Source organism: Trichoderma camerunense (genome assembly GCF_050948025.1).
Source record: "Trichoderma camerunense strain CBS 138272 chromosome Unknown V8C40scaffold_22, whole genome shotgun sequence".
Lineage (NCBI taxonomy): Eukaryota > Fungi > Ascomycota > Sordariomycetes > Hypocreales > Hypocreaceae > Trichoderma > Trichoderma camerunense.
The window spans coordinates 63,001-89,558 of NW_028145348.1; the positions used below are offsets into that span (position 1 = coordinate 63,001).

At 52.1% G+C, this 26,558-nt stretch overlaps 7 protein-coding genes across 7 annotated transcripts; 2 read left to right on the plus strand and 5 right to left on the minus strand.

Moving 5' to 3' along the window:
* Nucleotides 1–1,120: 1,120 nt before the first annotated feature.
* V8C40DRAFT_116575 (uncharacterized protein) lies at nucleotides 1,121–4,823 on the minus strand. Its single transcript, XM_083210865.1, has 4 exons — nucleotides 4,705–4,823; nucleotides 4,147–4,599; nucleotides 1,805–3,990; nucleotides 1,121–1,738 (listed from the first exon to the last, which is right to left on the minus strand). The coding sequence occupies exons 2-4, from the start codon at nucleotides 4,588–4,590 to the stop codon at nucleotides 1,375–1,377; spliced, it is 2,994 nt and encodes a 997-aa protein (XP_083068394.1). The 5' UTR covers nucleotides 4,591–4,599; nucleotides 4,705–4,823; the 3' UTR covers nucleotides 1,121–1,374.
* A 4,921-nt stretch (nucleotides 4,824–9,744) lies between these two features.
* Nucleotides 9,745–10,947, minus strand: V8C40DRAFT_116626 (uncharacterized protein). Its single transcript, XM_083210866.1, has 2 exons — nucleotides 10,309–10,947; nucleotides 9,745–10,061 (listed from the first exon to the last, which is right to left on the minus strand). Exons 1-2 carry the CDS (start codon nucleotides 10,753–10,755, stop codon nucleotides 9,858–9,860), a joined length of 651 nt encoding a protein of 216 aa, XP_083068395.1. The 5' UTR covers nucleotides 10,756–10,947; the 3' UTR covers nucleotides 9,745–9,857.
* Nucleotides 10,948–16,055: 5,108 nt separating this feature from the next.
* On the plus strand, nucleotides 16,056–17,545 carry V8C40DRAFT_256401 (uncharacterized protein). Its single transcript, XM_083218265.1, has 2 exons — nucleotides 16,056–16,595; nucleotides 16,680–17,545. The coding sequence occupies exons 1-2, from the start codon at nucleotides 16,468–16,470 to the stop codon at nucleotides 17,047–17,049; spliced, it is 498 nt and encodes a 165-aa protein (XP_083068396.1). The 5' UTR covers nucleotides 16,056–16,467; the 3' UTR covers nucleotides 17,050–17,545.
* Nucleotides 17,532–21,057, minus strand: V8C40DRAFT_256403 (AAA family ATPase CDC48). Its single transcript, XM_083218266.1, has 6 exons — nucleotides 20,769–21,057; nucleotides 20,668–20,695; nucleotides 20,550–20,605; nucleotides 20,246–20,495; nucleotides 18,692–20,183; nucleotides 17,532–18,626 (listed from the first exon to the last, which is right to left on the minus strand). The coding sequence occupies exons 1-6, from the start codon at nucleotides 20,810–20,812 to the stop codon at nucleotides 18,037–18,039; spliced, it is 2,460 nt and encodes an 819-aa protein (XP_083068397.1). The 5' UTR covers nucleotides 20,813–21,057; the 3' UTR covers nucleotides 17,532–18,036.
* Nucleotides 21,058–22,094: 1,037 nt separating this feature from the next.
* On the minus strand, nucleotides 22,095–23,465 carry V8C40DRAFT_116703 (chromatin associated protein KTI12). Its single transcript, XM_083210867.1, has 3 exons — nucleotides 23,305–23,465; nucleotides 22,215–23,191; nucleotides 22,095–22,101 (listed from the first exon to the last, which is right to left on the minus strand). Exons 1-2 carry the CDS (start codon nucleotides 23,308–23,310, stop codon nucleotides 22,223–22,225), a joined length of 975 nt encoding a protein of 324 aa, XP_083068398.1. The 5' UTR covers nucleotides 23,311–23,465; the 3' UTR covers nucleotides 22,095–22,101; nucleotides 22,215–22,222.
* A 651-nt stretch (nucleotides 23,466–24,116) lies between these two features.
* On the plus strand, nucleotides 24,117–25,169 carry V8C40DRAFT_283259 (uncharacterized protein). Its single transcript, XM_083221917.1, has one exon. The coding sequence runs from the start codon at nucleotides 24,264–24,266 to the stop codon at nucleotides 25,050–25,052; it is 789 nt and encodes a 262-aa protein (XP_083068399.1). The 5' UTR covers nucleotides 24,117–24,263; the 3' UTR covers nucleotides 25,053–25,169.
* A 4-nt stretch (nucleotides 25,170–25,173) lies between these two features.
* Nucleotides 25,174–26,417, minus strand: V8C40DRAFT_256411 (Smr domain-containing protein). The gene is made up of 3 exons (XM_083218267.1): nucleotides 26,275–26,417; nucleotides 26,105–26,205; nucleotides 25,174–26,054 (listed from the first exon to the last, which is right to left on the minus strand). Exons 1-3 carry the CDS (start codon nucleotides 26,306–26,308, stop codon nucleotides 25,461–25,463), a joined length of 729 nt encoding a protein of 242 aa, XP_083068400.1. The 5' UTR covers nucleotides 26,309–26,417; the 3' UTR covers nucleotides 25,174–25,460.
* Nucleotides 26,418–26,558: the final 141 nt, after the last annotated feature.

Below are 26,558 nucleotides of genomic sequence, written 5' to 3' on the forward strand. Positions count from 1 at the left end.
CCCAAAAGTGTATGTTACCGACGCAAGTTAAATCAGAATAAGAAAAAAGCACAAACCCAAACGGTGAAAGCCATCACCAATCCCGGATATCCATCCAGTCCATAGGGCGTAATTTCGAAATCGAACAAAAAGAACAATGGGAAAACAAAGCCAGGTCATGCATTCGTTGCCCGTGAACAAGTCAAGGTCCCTTGGGCCTCGTCAATGGGCGTCCATAGTCAGATATCCTTCCAAAACGAAAATAAAAGAGCAAATCGTGTCATCAACATGTCCCCCTTCCTCGTCAACCTCTGCTGTCGACATCATTCGTCTCATTGACTCTCTTCGAAATGAGGAAAAAGTCGTATGAACGGGTCAAGGCCCCTCAAAAGACGATAGCTGTGAAACAGAAAGTGCTTTCAGGAAGGAAATGAAAAGGAAAGAAATTGTTGCAACCAGTCAAATGATCTCACACATAATCTCAACATTGAAACTTGATACCTCATAGTCAAACAGCAACCGGCGAAAGTCCATGAATTCGGGGTGCCCTCGACAGATGATGAAACAAAAGAGATGCAGAGCCGATGCAAGAAGCAGTGGTAAAACAACACACATTATATGTCTCCGCCTGTGATTGCGGCTATATCTTGTCTCCTGACGAAAATTCAGAGGTGTATTATTAAGTCCGATCCATCAGGATAGATTCCAGTACGAAAAAGTTGAAGTAAAGAAAAAAGAACAATGATGGCAGCAGTTAGATCCGAGTCCTGTTGCTCAAATGGTCGCGAAATGTAAAAGATTTGAAAAGAACAAATAAAAAACAGAGACGTCATCGTCGTATTGAAAGCTCTAATCTCAATCGAGTGTTGAAAATGCTTCGCATGCATAAATTTGACGTGAAACAAGAGGCCGTCTCCAGGCTTCAAAGGATCGAAAGAATCAAATTTGGCCGGCTAAAAGGCAAAGTGTCTTATGCTGCGCGCATAGAAATGTTGAATAAAAGAAAATAATAAACAGTAATCCTATTCCCCAACGCCGGTGCGATGCAGTCATCATGCTAGGTCGAGTATGTGAGGTTTTGTTGACATCAATCGTGTTGTTGTCCGATGCCAAGGAGGGAAAAGTGAACAGACCTGCGTTTTCGAAGCTGAATGGGAAAATCGCAAAGATGATGAAATAAAACAACGAAACAAAGCGAGACCGGCCTGGAAATATGCCGGTAGGTTGATATCAGACGCATAAATGGACGAAAACAGAAATGCAATGATTTGCAAGAAACATGCGTACCCATAAAAAGGTAGCGTGTCTATGCCCGGGTGGTTTGGTATCTTGAGAGCTTTCAAAATTGGCTTGGTCAAAGCGACAACCAGCCTTGTGAAAGAACCAGAGCGAAATCTACTGGCGCTCGCGGGGCCGCTCCTCTTCGTGAGTCGACTCGTTGTCCGACGAAGATGCCGAAGGATGAGCCTCGCCGTTGAGTTGAGGCTGCTCAGTAGCGGAGCCGTGACTCTCATATCCGTCAATTTGGGCCGCTGATTTGTTCTTACCACCCATGTTTGCGGCCCTCATAGCACGTTTGGCTTGCAAGGAAGCTTCTCTAGCGACATCCAAGGCGCGTTCGGCTGTGACTTGCTTCTGCCACATGGAGTAGTAAATACCCTTGGCAGCGAGAAGGTCGAGATGGTTTCCCTTTTCAACAACAGTACCGGCATGAAGGACGATGATTTGGTCGGCATGCGTAATGGTGGACAATCGATGCCTGGAAGAAAGGAAAGGCTGTGTTAGTTTCCGTAGAGCTTTTATATCACAGATGAGAGTCACTTACGCGATAATGAGCAGTGTGCGTCCCTGGCCGATACTGGTCACATTCTTCTGAATTTCCTGTTCTGTGTGCGAGTCGAGGGCTGAGGTGGCTTCATCCAACATGATAATTCTAGGATCCTTGAGGATGGTACGGGCAATGGCCACTCGCTGCTTCTCACCACCGCTGAGTCTGAGACCTCGCTCTCCAACCTGGGTGTTGTAACCATCTGGGAATGACATGATCCGATCATGAATGCTAGCGGCCGCACAGGCAGCGTACACTTCCTTATCAGTGGCTTGCGGGTTAGCATACTTGAGGTTGTACATTAGGGTCTCGTTGAAGAGGGTGGTGTCCTGGGGGACGACTCCGATATGGCGGCGAACCGAGTTGATTGTGAGATCCTTGACATTCTTGCCGTCGAATTCGATGCTGCCCTCGTCACAGTCGTAGTATCGGAACATGTGTCGGAACAAAGTAGATTTGCCACCACCAGACTCGCCAACAAAGGCCGTTGTGGTTCCCGGAGCGCACTCGAAGCTGATGTCACGCAGGGCAGGTCTTCGAGCGTCATAGGAAAAGCTCACATTCTTCCATCGAACGTGCCCAGTAAAGTTTTCGAGGGGCACAGCATTGGGCGAGTCAACGACGGTAGGTTGAATCTTGAAGAGCTCCAGAAGACGCTCACCAGAGATCATGGCCTGCTGGACTGTTCGATAAAAGGAGCCGAAGAAGTTGAGAGGACCCTGAAGCTGGGTCATGTAGGACACGACGACGAACCAGTCTCCCGTAGATCGCATGCCAACCAGGACTTGCCAACCGCAGAGCAGGGCAGCCACTATTCTACCCAAGTTGAAGACGAGAGTCTGGCAGATATTCATGAGGACCATGCCAGTCTGAACCTGAGCCTCGGCCTTTTGGAAGACATCGACCTTGGCTCGGTATCGGTTGGACTCGTACTCTTCTGCGTTGAAGTATTTGACCGTCTCATAACTAGAGATAGAGTCGTTCTTCACCGCCTCCTCTTCGCGATCAGCGTTTGTCATCTCTCGTCGCTGGTCTGCTCTCGTGGCGGCCATCTTGATTGTCATGTAAAGGTACCAACAGGTGTCCACCAAGTTGAGCTGGGCGTAGAGGGGACCAAAGTTGAAGTAGAAGACGGAGATTGAGAGGAACAAATCGAAAAGCATGGGGATCACCTGGAACGTCACTTGCTCGAGGAAGGCATTGATGGCAGAGCCCTTGTTGAGTGCAGAGAGAACTTCGCCAGTGCGCTTCGACAAGTGGAAGTCGAGGCTGAGAGAGTGGACATGGTTAAAGGCCGCGGCTGTCAGTCCTCGATACGAGTATTGCGAAACGGGTATCCAAAGCAAGGATCGCAGGGAGCCAAGAAGGCCCGACTGTCCCTGTAGCACCCAGAGAATGCCCAGAATGAGAAAATCTCTGAGGGGGAAGTTGTCGCGGGTGATGGGCTCGCCACTTCGGATGACCTTTTCCAGTTGGTTGACGACTTTGCCGATCTGCCAGGGAACATAGACGTTGACCAATCGTTGAACAATGACTAGAGCAAAGCACAGCAGTACCTGAAGCTGCAGCTTGACAGAGTCTTTGGGCCAAAGATACGGGAAAAACAGAGAGTAGCCTCTAACGTACTCTAACCATGTCTTGTGGGGGATCTTCTTCTGACGGTAGAAGGCAGCTTGGTCATCCTTGCGTGCGTAGGACGATGCGGAGGGCTTGGCAGCGTTGGAGATGGTTCTACCACGAGACCGTCGGCCATTAGCCTCAGAGCCTGCGTTTGATCGAGCGTCAATGGAGGAGCGAGGCTGCCCGTTAAGCAACAAAGGCGTGGTTTCAGTGATGGCACGTCCTTCTTCGGCCCTATCCTCGACGCGACGGCTCTTGAGAATCCAAGCAACGCAGAAGAGAGAGATTGAACCGATGATGTGGAGCAGACGGACGAAATAGAGAACGAGGTCAATCTTGGTCCACGAATCAATGCAGTTCTGGTCCTTGGTGGGGTCTTCTTGCTGGACAGTACGCAGAAAGTGGCAGTCTGCGGCAACAATGGCAGTGGAAATGAAGAGGATGAGTTCACCAATGAGGCCTAGAACCCAGATGGCCAGATGAACAACGTTGGGACCCTTGCGCCAATCAAACAGCGAGAAGAGAATATAAAGGTAAAAGAAGGTAGAACCCAGGACGTGAACCTATGAGAGAAGCTGGTTAGTGGATTACAGGGAAGGGAGGGATTGGGCGCGAGGCCATTGGACAAAATTTCCAACAAGCAGATGCTAGTCGAAGCTCGGCCCAAGTGCCTGGGACCGATAGATGGAAAGACAGAGCATGGGGGGGTGTTATCATACCACAGACCACTCGCCAGCCCATGGAAGTCCATCCTTTGACCATTTATAAGGGTTCTCATGATAGAAGGCATGGACAAACATGGAAATCCCGGTGGCCACATAGCTTAGGAAGACAACAGCAGCGAGATAGCGAAAGACGTTCTTAGCGATGCGGCCAAAACGGGGACCGATCTTACGTTCGCCGTCGTTGCGTCGCTTGCGCTTGGTGATGGGAAGGGGCTTGCCTCCAGGGCCCTTCACCTTGGGCTGGACAAGGTCCTCTTCTTTCTTGGAGTTGAAGACAGAGTACCAGGCCGCAAGGGAAATGAAGGCAACGAGAAGAACCAGAGAGTAGACATATTGGGTATCGCGAAGGAGGATATCGGCCAAGGTGAGGTCCTTGGCACCGCCGGGGGCGGCAAAGGCGCCACGAACGTCGTCGGGCGGCGCGTCGTCAGCCAACATTTTGGCAAGCTGCGAAGGAAAAAAAAAACAAATGGTTAGCAGAGGTTCGTGGCGTGACGGGCGATGGAGAAAAGCTTTGGGGGGGTGCAGAGAATGGGGAAGGGGGAGAACTACTAGGCCTCTCGAGAGCAGCAGATGGAGGCAAGGCGAGGCGACGGATGCGTGATGCTGAGGCGGCGCGAGTTGCGAGAGGGTGTGTAGAGCTTTTGCTTGGGATCTTGGGATCGCGGTGATGGAGTTTGGATAGTGCAAGGCAGAGGTGAGGTGATGTGATGCCGAGAGAAGAAGTGGGAATGGCAAGGTCAAGTGTTGCGGCTGTCACGGGGGGGCAAAGGAAAGAAGAAGGATACGAGGGAGCAGGCTTACAATGAATGCTGGGGCCAGTCACCTGAGATGAAGCATTGCCGGGCAGCTGGCAATTGGCAGCTGGCGATGAGGGGGAAGTGAAGTGAGCAGCAAAGGAGAAGAAAAAAAAGAGGGGATATGGATGTCGAGAGACGCTCAGCTGCCAAAGCGAGCGAGCGATGAAGAGGGCAAAACCTGAAGTGGTGATGGCAATGCGAGAGAAGGAGGAAGTACATACACACGCAGAGCAGAGACCAGACGTCAAAAACGACGGTTTTGGGCCCTTACTGGCCGATGCACAAGTGGATGCAATCCATTGATTCATGTCCATAGGCCCATTTGATCGCTTTTTGGGGGGTGCGGTGGAGCTGCCTGTCTCCGTCTGCTCGGTGGTGGCCGGTACGCTACGGCACTGCACTGCGCTGTGCTGCACACTGCAGGCCGTTCTGCTTCTACCCAGCTGCCAGCGACAGGGGGGGAGGGGTGTGCCATGACCGCTGTAGCGCTGTAGCGTCTGCTGCAGAGGCCCGCATGCAGTTGGGCCTAGCGCTGTGCGTCTCCGGCACAGGGTGGTCTGGTGGGCTAGCCGCCGCACCGCACACCAGCTGACTTGAGGGTGTGGTCAGAAGGCCCAGCAAATGCAGTGGCGAAAACAAGCCACCCGCAACACAGCAGGGCATGGCCACAGCACACAACAGGGATTGAGGGGCAATGGATCAATACTATCCATATCGAATTGATGAATTGACGCTGCTACTCTACTATACGGCCTCTCGCAGCTATGCTATGGACCTCTTCTCCGCAGGGCCTCTCCGCACTTATTGTAGTGTTTTGGAATAGTCGGTTGCGGCCAGCTTGGCGCTATCTCGACCTATCGTCCAAGGCACGGCACTAAAGCATCGCAACACCAAGCTACCAGCTGCTTATCGAAAGTTACGGCCCCTCGACGGTGCTAATTGATATTAATAGCTGGAGCCCTGTGCATGTAGCCTTGGCTCCCCCGTCCCAAGCTAAGCAATGGGACAGTTTGACGTGCTCTCGTCAGACTCAGCAACGCGTCCGTCCCTCAAGCTGCCACATAAGACATAAGACATAGGAAGACACAAAGACACAAACCCTCCCGAGTCCCGCGGCAGTGCGAGGAGGAGGGTGACGGCTCTGCTGGCAGACGGGACGGCAGCTTGATTCACGAGTTGATTAACTGACGAGTCTAGTTCGTTCGATTTTCCATCAGCCAGAGGCAACCAGAGGCAGCCCTGCCCGACCAACGCCAACCGTGCTGCCCACCCCTGGAAGAAGAGCTGCCATGGCCCGCCAACCGCCTTGTTTGCTTCGTTCCTTTGGCTCGTTTCTCCGCCCCGAAACCCAAGGAATCGGAGCCGGGGTTATTGCTAGATGGTGTGAGGTGAGGGGAAGCTCGGAGCTGCCTGCATCTAGAGCTGTGGGCATGGGGCTGGAGCTGCCTTTTGCTCAAGCTCGTCAGTCTGTGGCATATGCACCTCACTCCCCAACTGCTGCTACGTACTCGTACTTACACCAGAATATTAAAGTTATTTGGGGTATGCTGCTCATGCTCATGCTCGTGCTCATACAGACAAGGTACTCTAGGTACCCAAGCTAAATAGACGTAGGGCGAGGTGGATGTGTTTTGTCCTTGTCTCGTTCGAGATCCCGTTGTGGGCGGCCAACAAACAACAAGGACCACTCGGAGCTGCAGCTCGCTTGCCGTCAGTCAAACGGGATAGGCTTCAAGTGATGCCAGCGCAAAGTTGCAGCATTTGCTATCCATGTGGTGTTACCCTCTCGCTTCGTCCACGTAGGAGCAATCTGCTCCAGATGCCCATCAGACAAGTCGGCTGGCCGCCGTTGGGCAACATTTGGGTTTGGGTTTGAAGCGGTGACGAGGAGCTTGGGAAAAGACACAAGAAACAGGGAAAAGTCCGCGCGGCCGCTTTGCCTATCTACCTGTACTCGTACATATGCGTATGTGCCTTGAGCTTCTGCCGCCAGCCGAGCCGGTTTAATTGCTTTAATTGCGCATTCCTGCAGCCGCCGTTGCGGCGATTATCACTGCATGCTGTGACAATTAAGCGATGCCCTTGATTAGACATGGATGCCGCGCCAATTGGGCAAGCTGCTGCAAAGGCAAGGCACTTGTATCCTGGACACACACATCTAGCCGACGAGTGACGATTCTGCCTTTAATCAGGCGCTGCTACTGTCCGCCTCCCAAATGGCCGACATGGCCTTGCCAACAACACCCCAAGAATAACTCGGAATAACTGGGGAAATCGGCAATATCAAAAACGGGCACGAGTGCTACTCCCAACGGCCGCATGCGCTGCATTCGTGGCATCTCGCTGCACTGTTCATCTTGCGCTCCGGGAAGCTGTGATCTGTACCGTAGCCTCCTGTAACAAGTCATGGTTAGGCAAGGCGACGCTCAGATGGGCCGTGTTCCAAGCGAATGCAGCACGCCCCCAGGCGCTTTGAATCGGGATCTAATCGGAACAAGCCCCGCGATCCGCATGCTTGTCATACGAGCCTCAGCAAGGGAGCGTGAAACGTAACGGCGGCGGCGGCGGTTGGCAACGGATCGCAGGTTTCGATGCCCGTGCTTGTAGTGCCAAGCATCTAGACGATGATGCCGCTGGTTGCACGTTATGAGCCATTCTCGTACGTCCCTTTAACAATTGTAAGGCTCCGTACTCGTACGAGCAACGCCCGAGGCGCTGCATACCTGCCTGTATTCGTATATACTCGTACATGTAGTTAGATTAAGAGGATCAAAGAGGGTGTGGCGGCGGCAGCTGTCGTGGTGGTTGACAAAGAGGTGGTGACAGCTTAGAGGCGCTCTGTTTGGCCGCCTTCAGTGCGCCTCGTTCCCTCAAATTCGGAGCTGCGGTCAGAGCTGTGAGTGTGTGACGCCGATTTCCAGCTTTTTACGAGGCACCAGTGAGGTAAGCTGCCTCCCGGAACCGCTAGGCAAATCAAATCGCAGAGTACTGCTAGTGCGTGCCTCATCAGTCAATTGTTACTCATCGATGTGAGCAGTAAGATATTACTGCCTGTATTCTCGATTGCCCAGAGTCCAGCATCTGGCGGCCATTGGCCAGGACATGAATCCTTTGTACGTGTCGGCCTTGCGCCCGCCGCATGTCTACCTCGCATGTATGTAGCTCCTCATATTACCTGTCCCAGTACGAGTTACATGCGGTTTTCCAATGCAGCACACACTTACATGGACTTACATGTGAATTGCGCCGCCCACCATGCGCGGCAGGCCTAGCTGCTGCTCGTCGATAGTATGTGCAGATGCATAGAGTCGTCGAGACCTCGGGACAGTTCATGTACCGGCCTGCAAAATCCATGCCATTGAATGCGAGTGTGCCGCGTGCGTGTGCATCTTGTACGCCTCGCTGCCTTAATGGACCCTTTATTGTCCAGTCTCTGGCCGAGAACCCCGAGCCCAACACTGTCGGGAAGTTGGAGGGGAACACGATATTGCCTCTTGTTGGAATGACTTCCTCTCGCAAGGGAAAAGCGAGGCGGGTATTTCAGTCCCAGCCGATTGGACAGACCCTGTTCCCAAGCCGCTGTCGATGCAGTGCCCCTAGCCTTCGAGTTCGGCATTGGCAGAAAGAAATGGACCCATGCTTGTGCATCAAGCTGTTGGTTCGATGGTACTTTGTAAGGGAAAATATGTCAACACCACGCAAAGATGCTTGATCTCAACATCTGCAGTAAGAGGGGGTGCAGAGAAGAGCAATCCACCTTTATGGCCGAGGGCACTCCGCCAAAGAAGCATACACAATCTCCCTACCACTTCCCTTCTCTTTCCGCCTGTCCGTATCTCTCGAATTCCAGCTGTACCGTTGCTCGAACGGGTACTTGGACACCCAAGAGTCTGCATCTGCACGTGTGGGGTATCCAACAAGGGGTGGCAAGGGTGCAGGAGACGCTCTGCGGCCTGACATTCAAGATCCAGTAGCACCGCGCCGCTCGTATATGTGTACCGCCCAGCCGGAGGTGTGTGCTAGGACGTGCCGTCTTTGCTCCCACCCACAGGCGGCCATAGCTTGCAGACGCCGTAATACTCGTACTTGGACGGCCAGTAGCACTGCTCAGCACCGCTCCATACGGGTACGATTCCTCCATTCTTGATTGTGAGCGGTCCACGTACGAGCTCGAATGGGCTCCGGCCAAGACTCGAACAGGCTACTGGGCCCTACAGTAGTCGGCTCCTCCTACCTACTGCAGGTCCCCAGCTTCCGGGTCGCACGATTGAGAGAAGAGAGAACAGGCTAATGGCCTTCCTGTGACTAGCCCGAAGGAGCCATGATGCTTGTTTGGTTTAGTGTTTGTTATTAAAGTCAATCGGGGCATGCTTGTTGCTCGAGGACTTGTTGGAGATTGTTTGTGCCAACAGGCACGGAAGGGTAATGGTAGGGCTGCTGTGGAGCTTGGTCCATATCCGGGCCTCTGCTTCTCCTTTGTCTCCGTCCGCCTGGAAAGCAACAAAGAAGTGAGCTGTCGCTTTTGCCGACCAACGAATCATGCTAGCAGCCATGTTAGCACTGCTTGCTGCTCGGTGACGGTATGCGCGTACCCATTCAATTCCTCCCCGGGCGGGGACCGCGCCTGTTGGCCAAGGGTCGAAGGGTGAGCTGGCTCCAGCTCGAGCATCTAGAAGCATTCGTGACGAGAACAAGACGTCAGTCGGAAATGCGCGAGCTCCAGCCTGCGCTCAAAATGTAACAACCTAACTTATTCACCGCCTGCTACCTGCATTGCTGTGGTGGTGCCCCGTAATGCATACCAATGCAAGACCGTATGCAATCCGCGGTGTGGCAGTCCAAAGCGCGGGCAACAGCCGCCGTCTTATTGCTCAGCGTCAATAGAGAGGAGTCCAGAGTCCAAACTCACGCAGGAGAGCCCAACACGTACACGTACTCGTAAAACCAGTGACTGGTCCATGCTGCGCTTTGAAGACCAGTCGAATGAGCTGGCCACTCGAACATGGGAGCCACGAGCACTCGTACGTCACCGGCAGGCAGCTCGATGTTGAGAGAGAAGAGAGACCCCAGGGCGTCACACTGGTTGCATCGCCGAACTACCGCGGCAATCTGACATCGGTCCGTCAGTAGCTGGACGAGGATGTTCTCAACCATTTTCCTCCATAATAGATAGTAGTCAAGGTATTTGATTGGGCTTGCAAGCCACTATGAATAGCATCGTTCTCTCGTGTAAGAAGGGAGTATGGCACTTGTCCAATAAGAGCCAACCCGGCGCTAAAACCTTACTGGCCTTTCCAGGAGCTTCTTCTAGCGGCATGAAAGCTCCAACAACTGTAGACAAGACAAACACACTTACGGAGTAGTCTCGATGAAGATCGTCATTGCTCGGCAATACTACCTGGAGCAGCAGTGTAGCCATCGTTGCCCAAAAGGGGGAGAACGGGCTCGGTAGCTGGCACAAAATTAGCGAGAAAGGGAGAGGGAAAATAGAAGATAATTGGGATGCAATAGCGGTCGGCGAACGGCGCGGGTCTCGGAGGCCTTGCCAACTCATAGATGGATGCACTCCGGCCGGTGTTAATCGACCTGGCCATTCGGCACTCCCGGTTTCTCCCACAACACAGACAAAAAAGCTCACAGGGATGCGGGATTCCATGTTTCCACAAAGTGCTCGAGAATAGGCGATGCCGAAAACGTCCATGGCCTGGAGCTGTGTAACGCGAGCGACGCCCTTCTGATACAAGTCGGACGGAGTAGTACATATATGGGCGTCGAGATGAATCCTGGCCATATGCAAGGCCATGGTTGAGAGAAAATTTTTCTCTCCCAACGCGCAAGGTATAGAAACTAACAGTCTCCAGGTTCCCTAAACTTGCCGTCTACCTACCTCAAGGAGCGCACATGCAGCTTACCTACTGTACTCTTGGGGACTTGAGCCTCTTCGTCGGCCTCGCCATAGACCTGAATGCAACTCCCATCTATCGTTTCTCTCCGTTGATGGTTGATTTCAAATAAAGAAGTTGCTGCTGCAAAACGTGCTTGAAATGCTCCCTGCCTACATCCATAGTACTTGACAGATTCATTCACCGGCCCAGCCCTCGGCACGGTTGACAGCCGTCAGCCATACGAGTACGAAGACGCATCCCAATGTCACCTTGTTTTCCGTTGACCAGACGGCTACACTTGAATGAGCAACAACTACGCCGGTGCCCGCATTGCGCTCCGAGTACCTGTCACGTACTCCATACCGATCTCCTCTTACCAGGCAAGGGCCGAGGATGGATACGCCTGCCACCTTTATAATCGCACCAAGGACGGAATACTACCGGCAAGTATGGGGAAGGGAGGGTGCATGTTTCTCTTGCCAAAATTAGCGCGCAAGGGCTGCGGTACGGGGGTTCCTTCCTGGTAGCATCCGTCCTCAGAAGCGACCTTGAGGTATCCGCAACCACGAGGGCTTCCTGCCGGTCTCGTCAAGGGACTTGGCGCTCTGTGCCGTATCTGCTACTCTGACATGTACCTCTAGCTGTACTGTACGAGTACTCTGGACTACCTTAACCTCTTGGGCAAAAGATTCCCGGAGCTCTAACTCGGATGCAGCCTCAGGCTAAACTAAACTTCATTACCTCGACACCTCATCCATCCTTTGGGCTCTTGAGAAGCTCTTCCACAAGCTCCCGCGTTCGTCCCACCGCCGTATTCCATGAGCTTAGGGTCCAGACTTGCTTGGTTCGTGCTAATGACCAATAGACAACCTACGCAATTCGTCCAGCGCAGAGGCTGCTTTCCGCTCATCATGGAATCCTTGCTTGCTTTGCGAGAAGAGAAGCTCGACCGCCGCATAAGTGAGGGTGGGGAAAAGGCCATCTGGACAGCTTCATGTCCAATTGCCCGGTGGACTGCAGCCCCCTCAGCCATTTTCCTGTCTCACCTGTCGATTGCCATTCCATTGACCGGGTTGCGACATGTTTCACTCGCTGTCCCAGCTGCATGAGAAAAGCATCCAATTCCATCCCCTGCAAACAACCCCGGTCAGCCGGTCAACCTAACCTTGCAGGAGCCAGGGCCGCCTCTCCCCTCCCTGCCTCCATACGCTGAGCATCAAATGCCACCTGTTGTCGTCACCGCTGTTCAACGAAAACTTTGGGGACCGTCCACCTCGCCAGGCACAAGCACATAGCATGGGCTGAGTTGCATATCATGCTATGGCCCTGTGTCATCATCGGGTTCCAGCTACTACTCAGGAGCAGTGGAGCAAGTAATTGGCAAAATGATTATATTCACGACAATGTTATACTACTATCAGGGTCGTGTTCAGTGAGCTTCAGCCACAGCATCAACGTAGCCGGCGTTGTGTGTCTGAGTTTCGGCCTGGGAAAGGCAATGTTTCGCTGAACCTTGATACCGACAGTCACGCCATGACCTGTGAGGGACAGCGACCGAAGCAGAGAAACCCGGCTGGTGAGATGTCCTAGTGCCTGTCTTGACATGCGTCGGGCATAGCTGCAGCCGGTCAGCCCGGTTTTTCAAAGGCCTCGTCTTTGCTTAAACGGCTCAGAGAGCGACCGCCTCTCCCCCAGCAATCTCGCAGAAGCTACTAAGCACAGCTGCACATCTCAAGATGATCATTCTAGACAGGCCTGTCTCTTACACACATTGCATCTACTCCATCAACTTGTCATTGCTTTGTGGTGTGTATAAGCAACCAGCTGGCCTACATCAAATCATCTCGGCCATATACGATTATGCACTCTCTCCGTCTCTCAGAATCTTTATTATCCAGCTCCCTTTCCTCCGAAAATACACACACAACAATGGCAAGCCCACTATTGTTTGTACAACAAATCCCACTACTGAGTAGCTGCCTGCTCATGTTGCATATTGTGGGTCATGGGATTTAACCTTGCCAGGCATTTGAGCCTTGGAACCCGATCATGTTGGAAGTTGCAAAAGCGTACTGCGTGCCCCAGTCTCAATTGCTTTTTTTATCTTCGTTCAAGCCACTGAGACGGGGGCTTTCTTCTTCTCTCGGCTTCTACACTCGGATACATGGCATTATTACCCAAATGACAGTTCACAAATGCAGTCCAGCTCGCAAGCCACCATGTCTTCCAATTACGGGTGAGAGTCAGCGGGATCAGCCATCAAGGACAGAGCACGTCATACATCCCAAAACCACCTGCTACACCGAGTTATTCTCTCGACGGGATCTCTTTTCCTGCCTTTAAGTAGTTAATTGTCTTGGCATTGCTCCCCCGCAGCTTGGTGTGTAGTACCAGGTCTTCGGATCGTCGCCCCCTGGTCTTCCGATATGGTCAAGCTTTTTGTGATACAACGGCTGAACTCTCTCAACGTAAGACGAAGACTATATCGGTTTATACCCGTCGTTGAATTTGCAAAATCACATGGCTCAATGGTTGATTTGGATACCGGCATGGCTATACTTGCCGCGTCCATCATGTGGTTAGGCGTGTTGGCACGAAATTGCATCGAGGCCCATTTGTGGAACATATTTCCTTTTTTCAATCACACAGACATCTCCTCACCAAAGTTCAGGATGCTAGCAGTTGGGCACTCACCAACATCGAATGCCATTTTTTGCTCCCTCTTTTCCATCCAAAGTTATCTCGGGCTCCCTGAGTATTCCCATTCATACACTGACACCTCTCCACCCACAATTCGAAATGGTGTGGGAAAGCACAGTTCTCGCCCACACACGACATGATACCGGTATCAAACCAAGTCACGCGTATACGGTATATTTTTCAGCGGCTTTGGGGCGTACAAGTACATTAGCTCTGATTTGTCCATTTGCAACCCTCGCGATGGGAAGCAACTCTGATTGGCCACTTTTGACGAATCAATGAGGCTATTCTCCTCCCTTTTCCCAAGGGAACAAGAGGGCTTTGCTTTTTGCAGGTCTAGAACGGGTATAGACATCGCGGCATTGATTCCCCGAGATCAGTCGAGTCCTGCAGAGAGATAACTTTTCTGCTGCAGCTAAGCTCGCCGGCGCGACGCAAGGCGCAACCCGGATTGTGACAAGCTGAGACAGTGAAAAATGGCCGTCTGTACTCCGTGCTCCATACTCCGTAGGGGGGCATATTGGTATGTTTCCCTCCTAGGCAAGTAGCTTTACAAATATGTCTCACTTTCTCTCCGGTCTGGCGGCACGGGTGCAAGGGAAAGACCGTTATTCATGTTCGTGCAACATTCTCCGCTCTCTGAATCGAATTGGTACTACTACTGGATAGGAAAACCCGCCATTGGCCAGCGATACGCAAACCTGGCTTTTCCGAACCAACCTCCGGCCATGGCGGGCCGGTACTTGTGCTTGCCTGCTATTGGAATTGGTAGTCTGACAAGGTACACAGCGAAAGGGCCAACCCCAACCCAGACTCTTACCGCCTCGCAACGAGCTAGAAGTGGCCGGTGTCTTTGCCATTAATCGTTTGCAACCATTGCACTCATGATAAGCTAATGATGAACGAGCTGTAAAATGACTTGAGAACCTCCACAAGGTAATGGTGCTCTTGCGAAGGACCAGTACACTCTGAATCAAGTTGGAGGATACCGATCTCGTCTCGATTATCAAGCATCACGACAAATGCCATGAGACAACGCCAACATTGGTATCTGGCTCCATTACCCTGCCATAATAGAGACATATGAGCCTCAAAGTTCGTAGAGGGTGTTATCAAGCGTGTTAGCCCATGTAATCATGTCGACTACCAACTACACCCGATAATGAAGACTAATTTGGCCATAATAACCACTGGAGGACTGTAGGCCCATCCTCCGATGAAGCAGTCTTTTCCATTCAAGATATCTCCAGTCGTTACGGGACAGTCATCTTCCTGGGGCTGTAGCGTGTCCTTCTTCAACTAGCACTTCGGACTGGTTAGTAGGAATGCTTCTAAAGCCGGTTACAAGGAACTCATCTTTCCCTTCTTTTCTTTTAAAATAGTATATGAATTGTGACAGCTGGTTCGATAGTTCATTATGTCCAGCCTTTTGTATTAAACGCCTTGAAGCAATCTGTACGTTGCCTTTGAGATTCAAGCTGTACGAGTGACAGATAAAAGTTTCGAATAACTACTGTCCAGACGGGATCTGTGCCAAAGACCCAAGATATAAAGCCCCGGGAGGACACAACGAAAGAGAATAATATGATACTTTATTATATGCGATCATGTCAAAGAAGATTTTTTCTTTGGTAATTGGTCTAAGCCGAACTAAAAGCAACTCAATCTAAGCCTTTCATAAGCCCCATTAGACGAGTCTATACGCCCCTACAACCACGGAAGGGCACTCTCAAAGTCTTGACAGACGCAATATGCATGAGAGAGGTATCAAGAAAGTAATGACAACGCCAGGGGAGAAATACCGGTCGTGTATATCTCCAAATCATTCTCTATGCCCTCGATCCCAGTAGAACAAGAGCCATGCTGCTGGCGCCCTCATCGAGATATCACTGCTCAAGCAACTGTCTTGTGGCTAGTTGAACAGTCACTTGACCATGGCTACAGATCCGTACGAGATACAAGCAACATAAAACACACCGAATCCAGCACCTTGCAAGATCTTTTTCTCCCACGTGTCTAAGAGAAATACCCAATCCAAAGCCCCATTTCAAAAGAACCCAGGTACATACTGATTCGACTCCCCCGGCCTCCAGCCAACCAGCTCCATCGACCCCATCGACTCGACCCCACCTCAGCCTTGCGGCTCACCGGCTTATCTAACCCTCCCCGCCACACGCCCAGCCACACGATGCCTCTCCAGTACTAAGCAAGAGAGCCTATCACGGACCAGACGCCTTTGGGCACGCAACCAAAAGCTCCTCCCGCCGGCCGCATCTCCATCCCGTCAGCTTTGCACAGACGCAAACGCACATTGGCAGCCTCAGCCTCGTTTCCGACTTTTTGCTTCCCAAAGGCTCGATTTGCAACCCCCCGCCTTTCCCCCTCGTCCATTGGCCAATTCTTTTCCTCGCTTTCGCTTTTCTGTTTGGCTTGGGGACGGTTTTTGTATGCTGCCGTCTTGCTCCGTCTGGCGCGCTGGAGTGGTGTTGAGACTGTGAAGTGGAAAGCTGCGTCTGTTTCGCCATCGCCCTGGTGAACGAGGTAAGCCATTGTGCTGTCATCTTTGTCTATTGCCTTTTTCTTTCTTTTTGTTTCTTCTTCTTGTGCTACTGTTTTTATTGGCTCATCGATTGGTTTGCTAACGTCTATTTTAATAATCACAGTTGCCCAAAGCGAGAAGAGAGAACAACCCCCGTTTCTTCTCCAAGTTTCAACACCATCCACCGGCAGCCTCCCGTATCCTTGCCTCCATCTACAACTCTAAACTTGTTTCAAAGTCATCCACTTCGAGGACAACTATACTCCTTCGGAAGGCTCTACCGCCTCACCACCTCCGACTAATACTTTTCCTCATCACTTTTTGCTCTAACATTGCGCCATCATAACTTCGTCCTCCTCGACTGAACCGCCACACCAAACTTCAGCCCATCATGTCCCAGCGACCATCTACACCCGTCAAGGTGCCGCCCTCGGCAGCAAATTACACCCCCGCGACGCTAGACCCAGACTTGCGATCGCAAATCAACACAATCCTGCTGAAAGACGGCCACGTTACCAAGTCAGTGCCGTCACCACCCTTCTCCTTCTTCTCCTCATCATCATCCCCCCGAAAGCAATTCGCTAACATGCCCCAACCGTGTAGAATCCAAGAAGCCCTCCTCCACGCCCTCAACTCCAACTCCTCCAACTGGCCCACCGCCATCCAGAACCACGCCCTGACCCTCCTCCGCTCCGGCGAAGTCACCACTTTCCCCGCCCTCCTCCGCCGCGTCCTCGACGACGTCCGCGAGGGCCAGCCGTCCACATCATCATCATCATCATCAACATCCAGCGCAAACGGCAAGTCATCCGCGACAACAAACGGCAACGGCGACACCAAGAAGACAAACGGCGCCTCCTCGTCCGAAAAGCTGCCCCTCGCCATCCCCACCTCCGTAATAGAAGAGGCCCTCCGCATCACGAGGGAAAGCCTCGACGCCGTGGTCGAGATCGAGGAGAAGGGCAGCGGCTAGCAGCCTTCTTTACCCCTTTCTCCTCCTTCTGGCATTTTCCCTCCTCCTCTTCCACCACCACCTCCTCCTCCTCAACCTCCATCCTCGACAAAGAAGCGTGTCTCGCTATCATCGGCTACAAAGACACCTCGCCAAGGCATTTTTAAAACAGGGCGCGCACGTTCGGAATAGTTTTTGTTCACTTCACTTTTCTTTTTCTTTAACAAATGCTTTTTTTGCTTTTCTTCTTGCTTGATTATACTGTGATATAGATAAGGGGATGGGAGATGGGTTTTTGAGGACATAGTTCATAGTTGCTTTTTATCTTCTTCTTTCGTCTTCTTCTTTTTTTCGCACAAGTTGGAGGAGCATGGTACATTATATACGAAATGAGCTATCAAGGCGCGTATGAGGAAATATGATACCGGCCATGCAACTATATAAGTTTGTTCAGAGCCATACTAGCTTTTACGAAATAATCCAGCTTCCCTGGTCAAACAATCCAGATGCTTCACACTCACATGAGTCAATTCCTTACCATCTGCCAAGCCATCATCTGCTGGCAAGATGCTAATTACATACAAGTAGTCGGCAAATCTCGTAGATTTTCACACAAGATTCATACATCAAGGCACTACGTCTCTTATTGTTTACCAAATCAATTTCATTCGTCTATCAAGCTAACGTAACCCTAATCTTGTGGTCCTAGATCCCAGTAATCACCGATCCTCAACTGAATTTCGTGTCCTGGGAATGTCTTGATGGCTGAGTCTGTAACGCCACACCCTGAGCTAACCTCCCCTTCGCTCTTCTGCAACTCTAATCATTCTACCGCCCTCCCGGGTCGAAATAGTGTGCCACCCGATGCCGTGAATTAGACTCCTACCCGACCAACTTCGGGCTGATGGATGCAGATGTAGGAGGAAGCTATTTTTTTATATTTCTTTTTTCCTTTCAAATACAAGGGATCCAGGGTGCTGTTTCTTTATTGCCCATGGCCGCCATACTTTAGTCGTAGAGATCGTCATCGTTACCGGCATCACCAAAGGCGTTGCCAGCGTCGCCACCAGCACCACCCTCAGCTCCGTCAGGGAACTTGAAGTAGGCACCAGGCCCAGCGTTCTTCATCTGCTGAGCAAAGGCCTCATATCTGCGGATCTCAACATCGCTGACGGATCGGCGAGCCATCTGCATGGCCTCCTCGAAGTGGGCCTTGGTCAGCTCAGGAACAGGGTCCTCAGCTTCCTCATCGACATCCATGTTGTCGCCAGCAGCCTCACGAGCCTTTGTACGCTCAATGTCTGCTGTGATGGCCTCCTTGATGGCAATCTTGACGGCGCGCTGGGTGATGAATCCCAGATCGGCACCAGAGAAGCCGTGAGACTTGGCAGCGATGTAGCCGAGGTCAACGTCGGCAGCGACAGGAGTCTTGCGCAGCTGAGCCTTGAGAATACCAAGACGGCCAGGCTCATCAGGAAGAGGCACGTAGATGAGGGAGTCCAGACGACCAGGACGGCAGAGAGCAGGGTCGAGCTGCTCGGGTCTGTTGGTAGCACCAATGACGAAAACGTTCTTCTTGGAAGTCATACCGTCCATTTCTATCAAGTTAGTTAGCATAAAGATCCACAGGTTATGTTAAGGGCGCCGGCGGCGGAATACTTACCAGTCAGAAGCTGGTTGACAACACGGTCAGAGGCACCGCCAGCATCGCCCACAGAGCCACCACGAGCCTTGGCAATGGAATCCAACTCGTCGAGGAAGACGACGCAAGGAGCAGCCGCTCGGGCCTTGTCGAAGATGTCTCTGATGTTGCTCTCAGATTCACCGAACCACATGCTGAGCAGCTCAGGTCCCTTGACGGAGATGAAGTTGGCAGCGCATTCGTTGGCGACAGCCTTGGCCAACATTGTCTTACCGGTACCAGGAGGTCCGTAGAAGAGGACACCTCGGGATGGGGAGAGACCAAACTTGAGGAACTTTTCGGGGTGGTCGACGGGGTACTGGACGCTCTCTCGGAGGTCCTGCTTGACTTCCTCCAGACCACCGATATCCTCCCAGCGGACGTTGGGAACTTCCACGACTGCGACCTCGCGGAGAGCAGAGGGGTTGGACACGCCCAGGGCGAATCGGAAGTTCTCCATGGTGACACCAAGGGAGTCCAAGACTTCGGCATCAATGGTATCCTCGTCAAGATCAATGAGATCCATCTTCTCACGAATCTGCTGCATGGCAGCCTCGGAGCAGAGGGCGGCAACATCAGAACCGACGTAACCGTGGGTCTCAGCAGCAATCTGCTCTAGGTCGACGTCATCGGCCAACTTCATGTTCTTGGTGTGGATCTGGAGAATCTCCAGACGGCCAGTTGGGTCGGGGATACCAATGTCCACCTCACGGTCGAAACGACCGAATCGTCGCAGAGCCGGGTCAATGGAGTTGGGTCGGTTGGTGGCGGCCATCACGACAACGTTGGAACGAGCCTTCATGCCGTCCATGAGGGTAAGGAGCTGAGACACAACACGGCGCTCAACTTCACCGTTGGTCTTGTCTCGCTTGGGGGCGATGGAATCGATTTCATCGATGAAGATGATGGCGGGTGAGTTCTTCTCAGCCTCCTCAAAGGCCTTTCGCAGGTTCGACTCGGATTCACCAGCCATTTTAGACATGATCTCGGGACCATTGATGAGGAAGAAGAAAGCGCCAGTTTCGTTGGCAACGGCACGAGCCATGAGAGTCTTACCGGTACCAGGAGGACCGTAGAGCAAGACACCTCGAGGCGGCTTGATACCAATGGACTTGAAGAGCTGAGGATGGCGGAGAGGAAGCTCAACCATTTCTCGGATCTGGGCCATCTGCTTGCGGCATCCACCGATGTCGTCATAGCCAACCTCGTTCAGGTTGTTCTCCTCCTCGTCTCGCTGGATAGGCTCACCCTCACAGTGAATGACGGTATCCTGAGCCACGATACCATATTCTGGAGGATCCACCTCGACAACCTTGAACTCGACTTGCCTCATGCCACCACGGACGATGAACAGGTCACCCTGCTTGACTGGTCGGTAGGCTTCGCGGAAGTATGGGGCAAGGAAAACGTCGAAAAGGGAGCCAGTGAGGCCCTCGACAGTGTCGGCAATGGGGAGTACAGCAATTCGCTTGGCCTAATTGTAACGGTTAGATGTGCTGTTTTCTCGTTAAGGTGGCTGATATCGGGGGTACTCACATATTTGATATCGGGGCAAGGGGAAATGGTAATCATATCGCCGTGCTTCACTCGGAGGTTGTGGCGGACGACTCGGTTGATTCTAGCACTTCCCTCATCAAGCTCCTCATCGGCAAGAACGATGAGCACTGTCTCCTTTCTCTTCTTGCCTCGTACGAGGACGGTATCGCCGCGGAAGAGCTGGAGGGCGTCCATGGTAGCCTCGGACAGGGCGATGATACTGTTGTCATCGTTGACGGCATCGGTAACCCTGGATTTTCGTTAGTATGTGATTTCGTGTTGTTCGTTCGAGATGAGCACATACATCAACTGGTTGGGCTTCTTCTTCTTCTTGAGGATGGCAGTGGCAGTGTCATCTTCCTGTGATAAAGTTAGTTTCCCCGCCCTGGATATCTAAGCAAAGCAAGGTGGGCTGAACGAACATGCTTGATCTCCGCGCCGGAGGGGTCGCTGTAAATGAGGTGGTTAGCTGGTTCTACCTTCTCGATAGTTGGGCCAGATCATCTCCAGAGGCTATACGTACGTCAAGTTGACCTTCTTCTTGTGCTCTTCAGGCTGAGAAGCCATGGTGTCGGATGACGGCTGCGTTCACGACGATGTGGGGTGAGAACAGGACCAAGGCCGGGGCTCGAGGAAACGAAGAAAGAAAAGAATACGCAGATGCTACCTCCTCAAAGCTGGTCTGAGAAAGAGGGAGGAGAAGGAGAGTTGATTCTTGAACTTGTAATCGGGGAGAGAATGGTATGATGAAGGAGAGAAGGTTAAAGCTAGAGGTGTCCAGAGAGAGTTCCCATAGATCTGGCACACAAGGCCTAAACGTAGCCACGGGCACCCACACGCCCCCGGAGCAGAGGGGCACGGGCCAATGACAGCGCGCGCTGCCCTGAGCGGAGCGGAATATCGTTGATGCAGGGGGCCTTTGAGCTGCGTACCGGCTCATTGTCGCTGGCGAGGCTGCGCTATGGCCGCCGACAGTGGAATCTTCTGCCGACTTCCACTGAAAGAGCGCCAGGCAACTGGGGACGCGCAACAGGCTACCAGTGGCATGTACCGGCAAGGTCGCTAATCAGCGCCCACACACACAGAGCGACTCCCTGGCGACCTGCCCACAGAGTACGATGACGAGCTGCAGCCTGGGCAGAGCTGATCGAATAAGCAGATTGTTGCACGTATTGCCACAGTACTGGAGGCATCTACCAGCTTCTATTTGCCCCCTGATAGCGTTGCGATAACCCAATTTGAACGTTTTGATACTGTTAATTTTATTGCCTCGCTGCGACGAGCCTGGAGGAAAGTACACGACTACCTACAGGTACTAAGGTAACCTTGATGTCCGCTGGCGTTGACATGGGTCCTGGTATTGTGATGAAGTCATCCTTAAGTATCTATTGACTCCATACTCCATACATTTTTGTTACTAAGCAGATGCCGAGGCCATCGTAACGTCTCACAACACTTGCATTCTACTGTTATGAAGCGCCTTTGAGTGAATCTTCCTTGATGTTCAGGGGGGGTAGATTCAGGTATTGACATTGAATGTCTCCTAACTGATTTGTTGTAGCTTCCGTGATTCTCCTCGTGGCGCGCGTTCGGCTTTGTTTCCCGCCGCCACTGAACCTTGCCTGCTGTAAGCATGATCCATATGCATCTCTTGTCTAAAGCATCAAACCAGCCTCCTCCCAGCATCCCATCAGCGTATCTGATTACATGCATTGAGCAATTACCAGGCATCCAAACTTCGGTCACCCTCATCTATATTCCATTGGCTGGCCTCTTGATTTCTAATTCGTGGCCTACTCTCTCCCCATGTCGTCTACCCTGCAATATTTTGTAAACCCGTGGGGCAACCCTATGTGCTATAGAAAAGAACATGTTAAGCCTGCTATCAGAAACGGCAAATCTGAGAAGCGCACGGAGTCTGTGAATCCCCAGCAAAAAGGTAGAGACTGTAGGTATCATCCGCGCTTACTAAACGTCTCATTCATTCTCAAATGCGTTATTGAGGTAGTTGATAAATGACTCCCTCAACGAGTCGGCAGCCATGTTGGTCACCTTCTCCAGCCCAATCCCCCCTCTATTCAACCCCATAAAGGCTCTTCGATGCCTCTGCAGCTCCGGCAAGCCAATCTTTCTCGCCGGCAGCTCAACGACAAGTTCTTTCTTGCCACCACTAAGGGAGACTTTGACCTCGCCGCCGCCATCATCGCCCTGTTGGTCCAGGATTCGCTTCACAATGTCTTGCGTTTCGCGATCTAGCATGTACAAGTAATCGCCACTGGCATCGCGCCCTCGGGGCTCCGTAGCCTGGTTTGGCCTGATGATTTTGCGGCCGTCTCCCGCAACGGCCTCCCAAAGAGAGTCAAACGTCTTCTTGACCTGCTCGTCATCGTCCTCCCATATTATCGTAAATAGAGGACTATCCCAGCGAGTCATGGGATTAGGCTCCTCATGTCGAAAGACGAGGTTCTCCCAGTTTGCAGGCTCATACGACTCTGCAGTGTCGCCCGTTATGTCGGCCCCCTCCTCATCAGCCGTAGCCTGGCTTCGTTTTAGCCTGTCCTCGTTAACCTGCTGCGCGCGCTCCTTGGAGCATCCAATCTGTAATATGCAGCTCGGCGTTCGAACGGCCTTCGCCTCGCAGTGTAGCTGGTACCGCCAGCCTTTGATGTAGTTCAGGCCATCGAGGATGACAATGTCCTTGTCGCTTAGCACTCTCTTCACGGCGCCGTATATAGCTGCCCTCGCATCCTTTTCGCTGGCGTTGGCCGATCTTGTATGCACCGGCACCGTGGAGAGGTCGTACACGGATCGCGATATTGAAAGCGAGTCGTCTGATATCAGGTGCAGCCTGTACTTTGTTCCGGGGATGCGCTCGGCGAGGTAATCATGCAGTTGCTTTGCCCGTGTCGACTTGCCCGACGTGGGCAGTCCCGTGAGGATGATGAGCTATAGAGAAACGCATGGCGACCATGTTAAAAATGGGAACCCCCTCATTTTTTTACAGAGTGATGGTGACGATGGGCTTGCGTGCGGAATGACGCAGCGAGTAACGTACGTACCGGCATCTTGTTGCCGAGCTTAAGGACTTCTTTGTGATGCTGTCGTTACTGGTTTATGTGGGGGAAGAGGAATTTTGTGTGGCAGTACTCTTAGTCGGCTTAGTGTGAATTTTTTTGGTGGTGAGAAACGACAAGTAACGTCACTCGGCACAGTAGTAAAGGCGTCCATCTCGCCCATGGATGATCTTCGCCCATACATAGCCTCAGCTAATTAAACAGCCTGAGTGGGTAAGAGCAAGAAAAAAAAGTCTTTGTTCGGGTACGCCGTCCTGAAAGGGCCAAGCTGGACAATATATCAAACAAGAGACTGACGAAACATGACTCCTATTTCTCTCAAGCCTATCTCGCGCGGCTACTGCACCGCCTCACGGCCTACTGAAAAGGCCCATTCCATTCGAGCAGGATGCAAATCCTTCTGCCGGAGGTCGGCAGCACGGAGGACGGACCGCCGAAGAACGGGCGCTAACTCATGCCTGGCTAGGGGACTTGGAGAGATCAAGAGAGATGGCGCTTTTCCGCATCAGGAAATCGATTCAATCTGGCCAATCAGGCGTGTGTTCCTGGAAGCGACGAGGCCTCAGGCTTATCGAACCTATTTCAGAGATGGCCATTCGAGGAGTGTTGCAATTGCTCGTTTTCAGCCTAACAGGATGCCGGTATCCGTAGCGTTCATGGTTATGGAGAAGCTTACAGGTAAACGCGTAACTGGGATGAAAATGAAAAGTTATATAACCTGGGGTTTCGTTGCTGTTGAGAGAGTCCAAATCAGAACATCATCAACCTCGCAACACAACTGAATAGAAGACTCAGAAGACACTTTCGTCTTATCTTTGAAAATCATAATATTATTATTAGACATCATATTATTGTTTTCGTTCCCACCTCTATTACTTCGAGAAACATAATCAGTTCAGTTCAACTCAACTCAACTCTCCCCTTTACACATTACACAACCAACCATGGGTCGCCCTCTCCAATCATACGATGACATTGCCATCGCCGAACTTGCATTCTATCTCTTCGCCCTAGCAGGAGGCATATTCCTCTGCCTCAAGCATGGCTTCGCCAAAAACGCCGGCTTCCGAGCCCTCATCATCCTCTCCCTCGCCCGTATCATTGGCGCCTGTCTGCGCTTGGCGACAATTTCCTCCCCTGACAACATCAACCTCTACATTGGTTGGATGACACTCGAAGGCATCGGTTTGGCGCCTCTCATCATGCTTGCTCTTGGCCTCCTTACCCGCGTTTTCGAGTCCATCCAGACCAAAGGCCGCACCCTCATCCGACCCCAGCACCAGAAGTTCGTTGAGCTTCTGATGCTCCTCGCCATTATCCTCCTTATTGTTGGTGGCACCGAGTCTGACTTCACCATCGTCGACGGCAAGCCAAAAGTCAAATATTCCACCGTCAGCCACGCTGCAGAGGGTATTCTGGTAGCCATCACGGCTCTCCTGGCCTTTGCCATTGTCCTCGCCATCCTCAACCAAAGCCATGTTGGCGCCGGCGAGCACCGAATCATCTTCACCGTGGCCGTTTGCTTCCCGCTTATTCTCGTGCGCCTCATATACTCGTGCCTCCTCATCTTCGGTGGCATTACTTCTACCCCTTGGCTCTATCTCGGCATGTCCTCTCTCATGGAGATGATTGTTACTCTTCTTTCGGAGATCCTTGGGTTCAACTTGGACAAGGTCGTGCCGCAACCAATCCCCCGAAGCGACGAGGAGATGCAAGCTTTTAGCAGTAAGTAGGAGAACTGCTTTGAAGGGGTCTGCATTGATGGGGTTTTCAGGATGGATTACTAAGGGCGAACAAAGGTTACAATAGGATCAGCGCGGAACGGCAATGGGATGATTAGAGAAATACCCCTTTGATATTTGACTCGGTATAGCTTGGCATAAAGAGCTTAGATTGTTTCATTCTTTCACAAATAGTATCAGTTTTCTAGAATCGATTAGTTTCTGATTTTGACCTATTTGATCTCATTGGTGTTGTTTATTGAAGCGTATCATGGTAGAAATGCATGAAGCCAAGATCCCATGTGGTATATGTGTGTATCTAAAACAAAGGTATTTGAAAAGCAAAAGAGGAATCTCCAAGTATCACTCAAATAGCCAAAACTAGCAACATTGACGCCGTGGTATTGCTTTGCGTCCACTCTACATGACCGCGCAGCAAGCCTTTTCCAGCTTTTGCAGGAGGAGAGGAATAAGGCCATCGGCCGTCTCTTCCTCTTGTTCTTGATGTTGTTGGTGATGCTGTGGAGGTCGGTGCTGTCCACCGTGCTGCTGTCCCCCATGGTGAGGAGGCTGGTATTGATCTTGGTGGCCTCCATATCCGCCGTGTTGCGGCGGGATAGGCTCTCCGCCCTGGAGGTTGATGTATATCCTGCCAGCATTCTCCTCTGTGCTGTACTGGAGGCCCAGTTCGCGACACAGCTCCTCCACCTTGGGCTTGAGCTTCTGAACGTGGTTCGACGAGTGGTTGCCCTTGCCGACAATAGCGTGCAAATGCGTCTGGCCACGGGCCTGATCCGCGCGAATGCGCTGCTCGAGAATGCGCTCCGCCTCTTCGACGAATTGTCCGTGAAGGTCGATGCTGTCGCCGTCGACACGGCCGGGGGCGTTGTTCTCGCGGAAGATGTAGTCGGAAGCCTGGCGGTTGTATTCCTTCATCTTGGCATCGTGGGCCTTGCCTTGGTTGGACAATTCCTTTGCTCTGGCACCGTCGCCATCTTCGTAGGCGCGTTTAGACTAGGCATGTCAGTCTACAGAAAGTCGTCTCTCGGGTCGGTTCAACGTACACGTTCGTAGCAGTCGCCGCGCTTGTCAGCTTCGGCACGGGCAAGAGCGCGTAGATTATCATACTCGCGCTCTACTTCTGGGTTTTCTTCGTGATGGAAGGCTGCCGTCTTTGGGTCAGCCAATTGCGCCAGGTCGAGAGGTCAGTAATCAAGGGCAACAAACGACTTACCACGGCTGCCCAATTGCGTCATAGGAATCGACATCTTGATCTCTGGGAAAGCGGACGCCTCGATGGTGCTCAATTGCGATCTGGGACACGAGTGATGCGGCGCGGGCGAAAGGGGCTGTCGACAAGAGCAAAACTCGGTGATGTGCAAGTTGGGCGCTTGCGGTCAAGCAACTTTTGGCCGATTGGAGGCGGTGCCTGGCGCCGGCTGGAATCCGAACCAACCAGATCTGAAAGATCGGTCACAACGCAGATCTGGCGCCTCCACATGCGACCACTGATGGCCA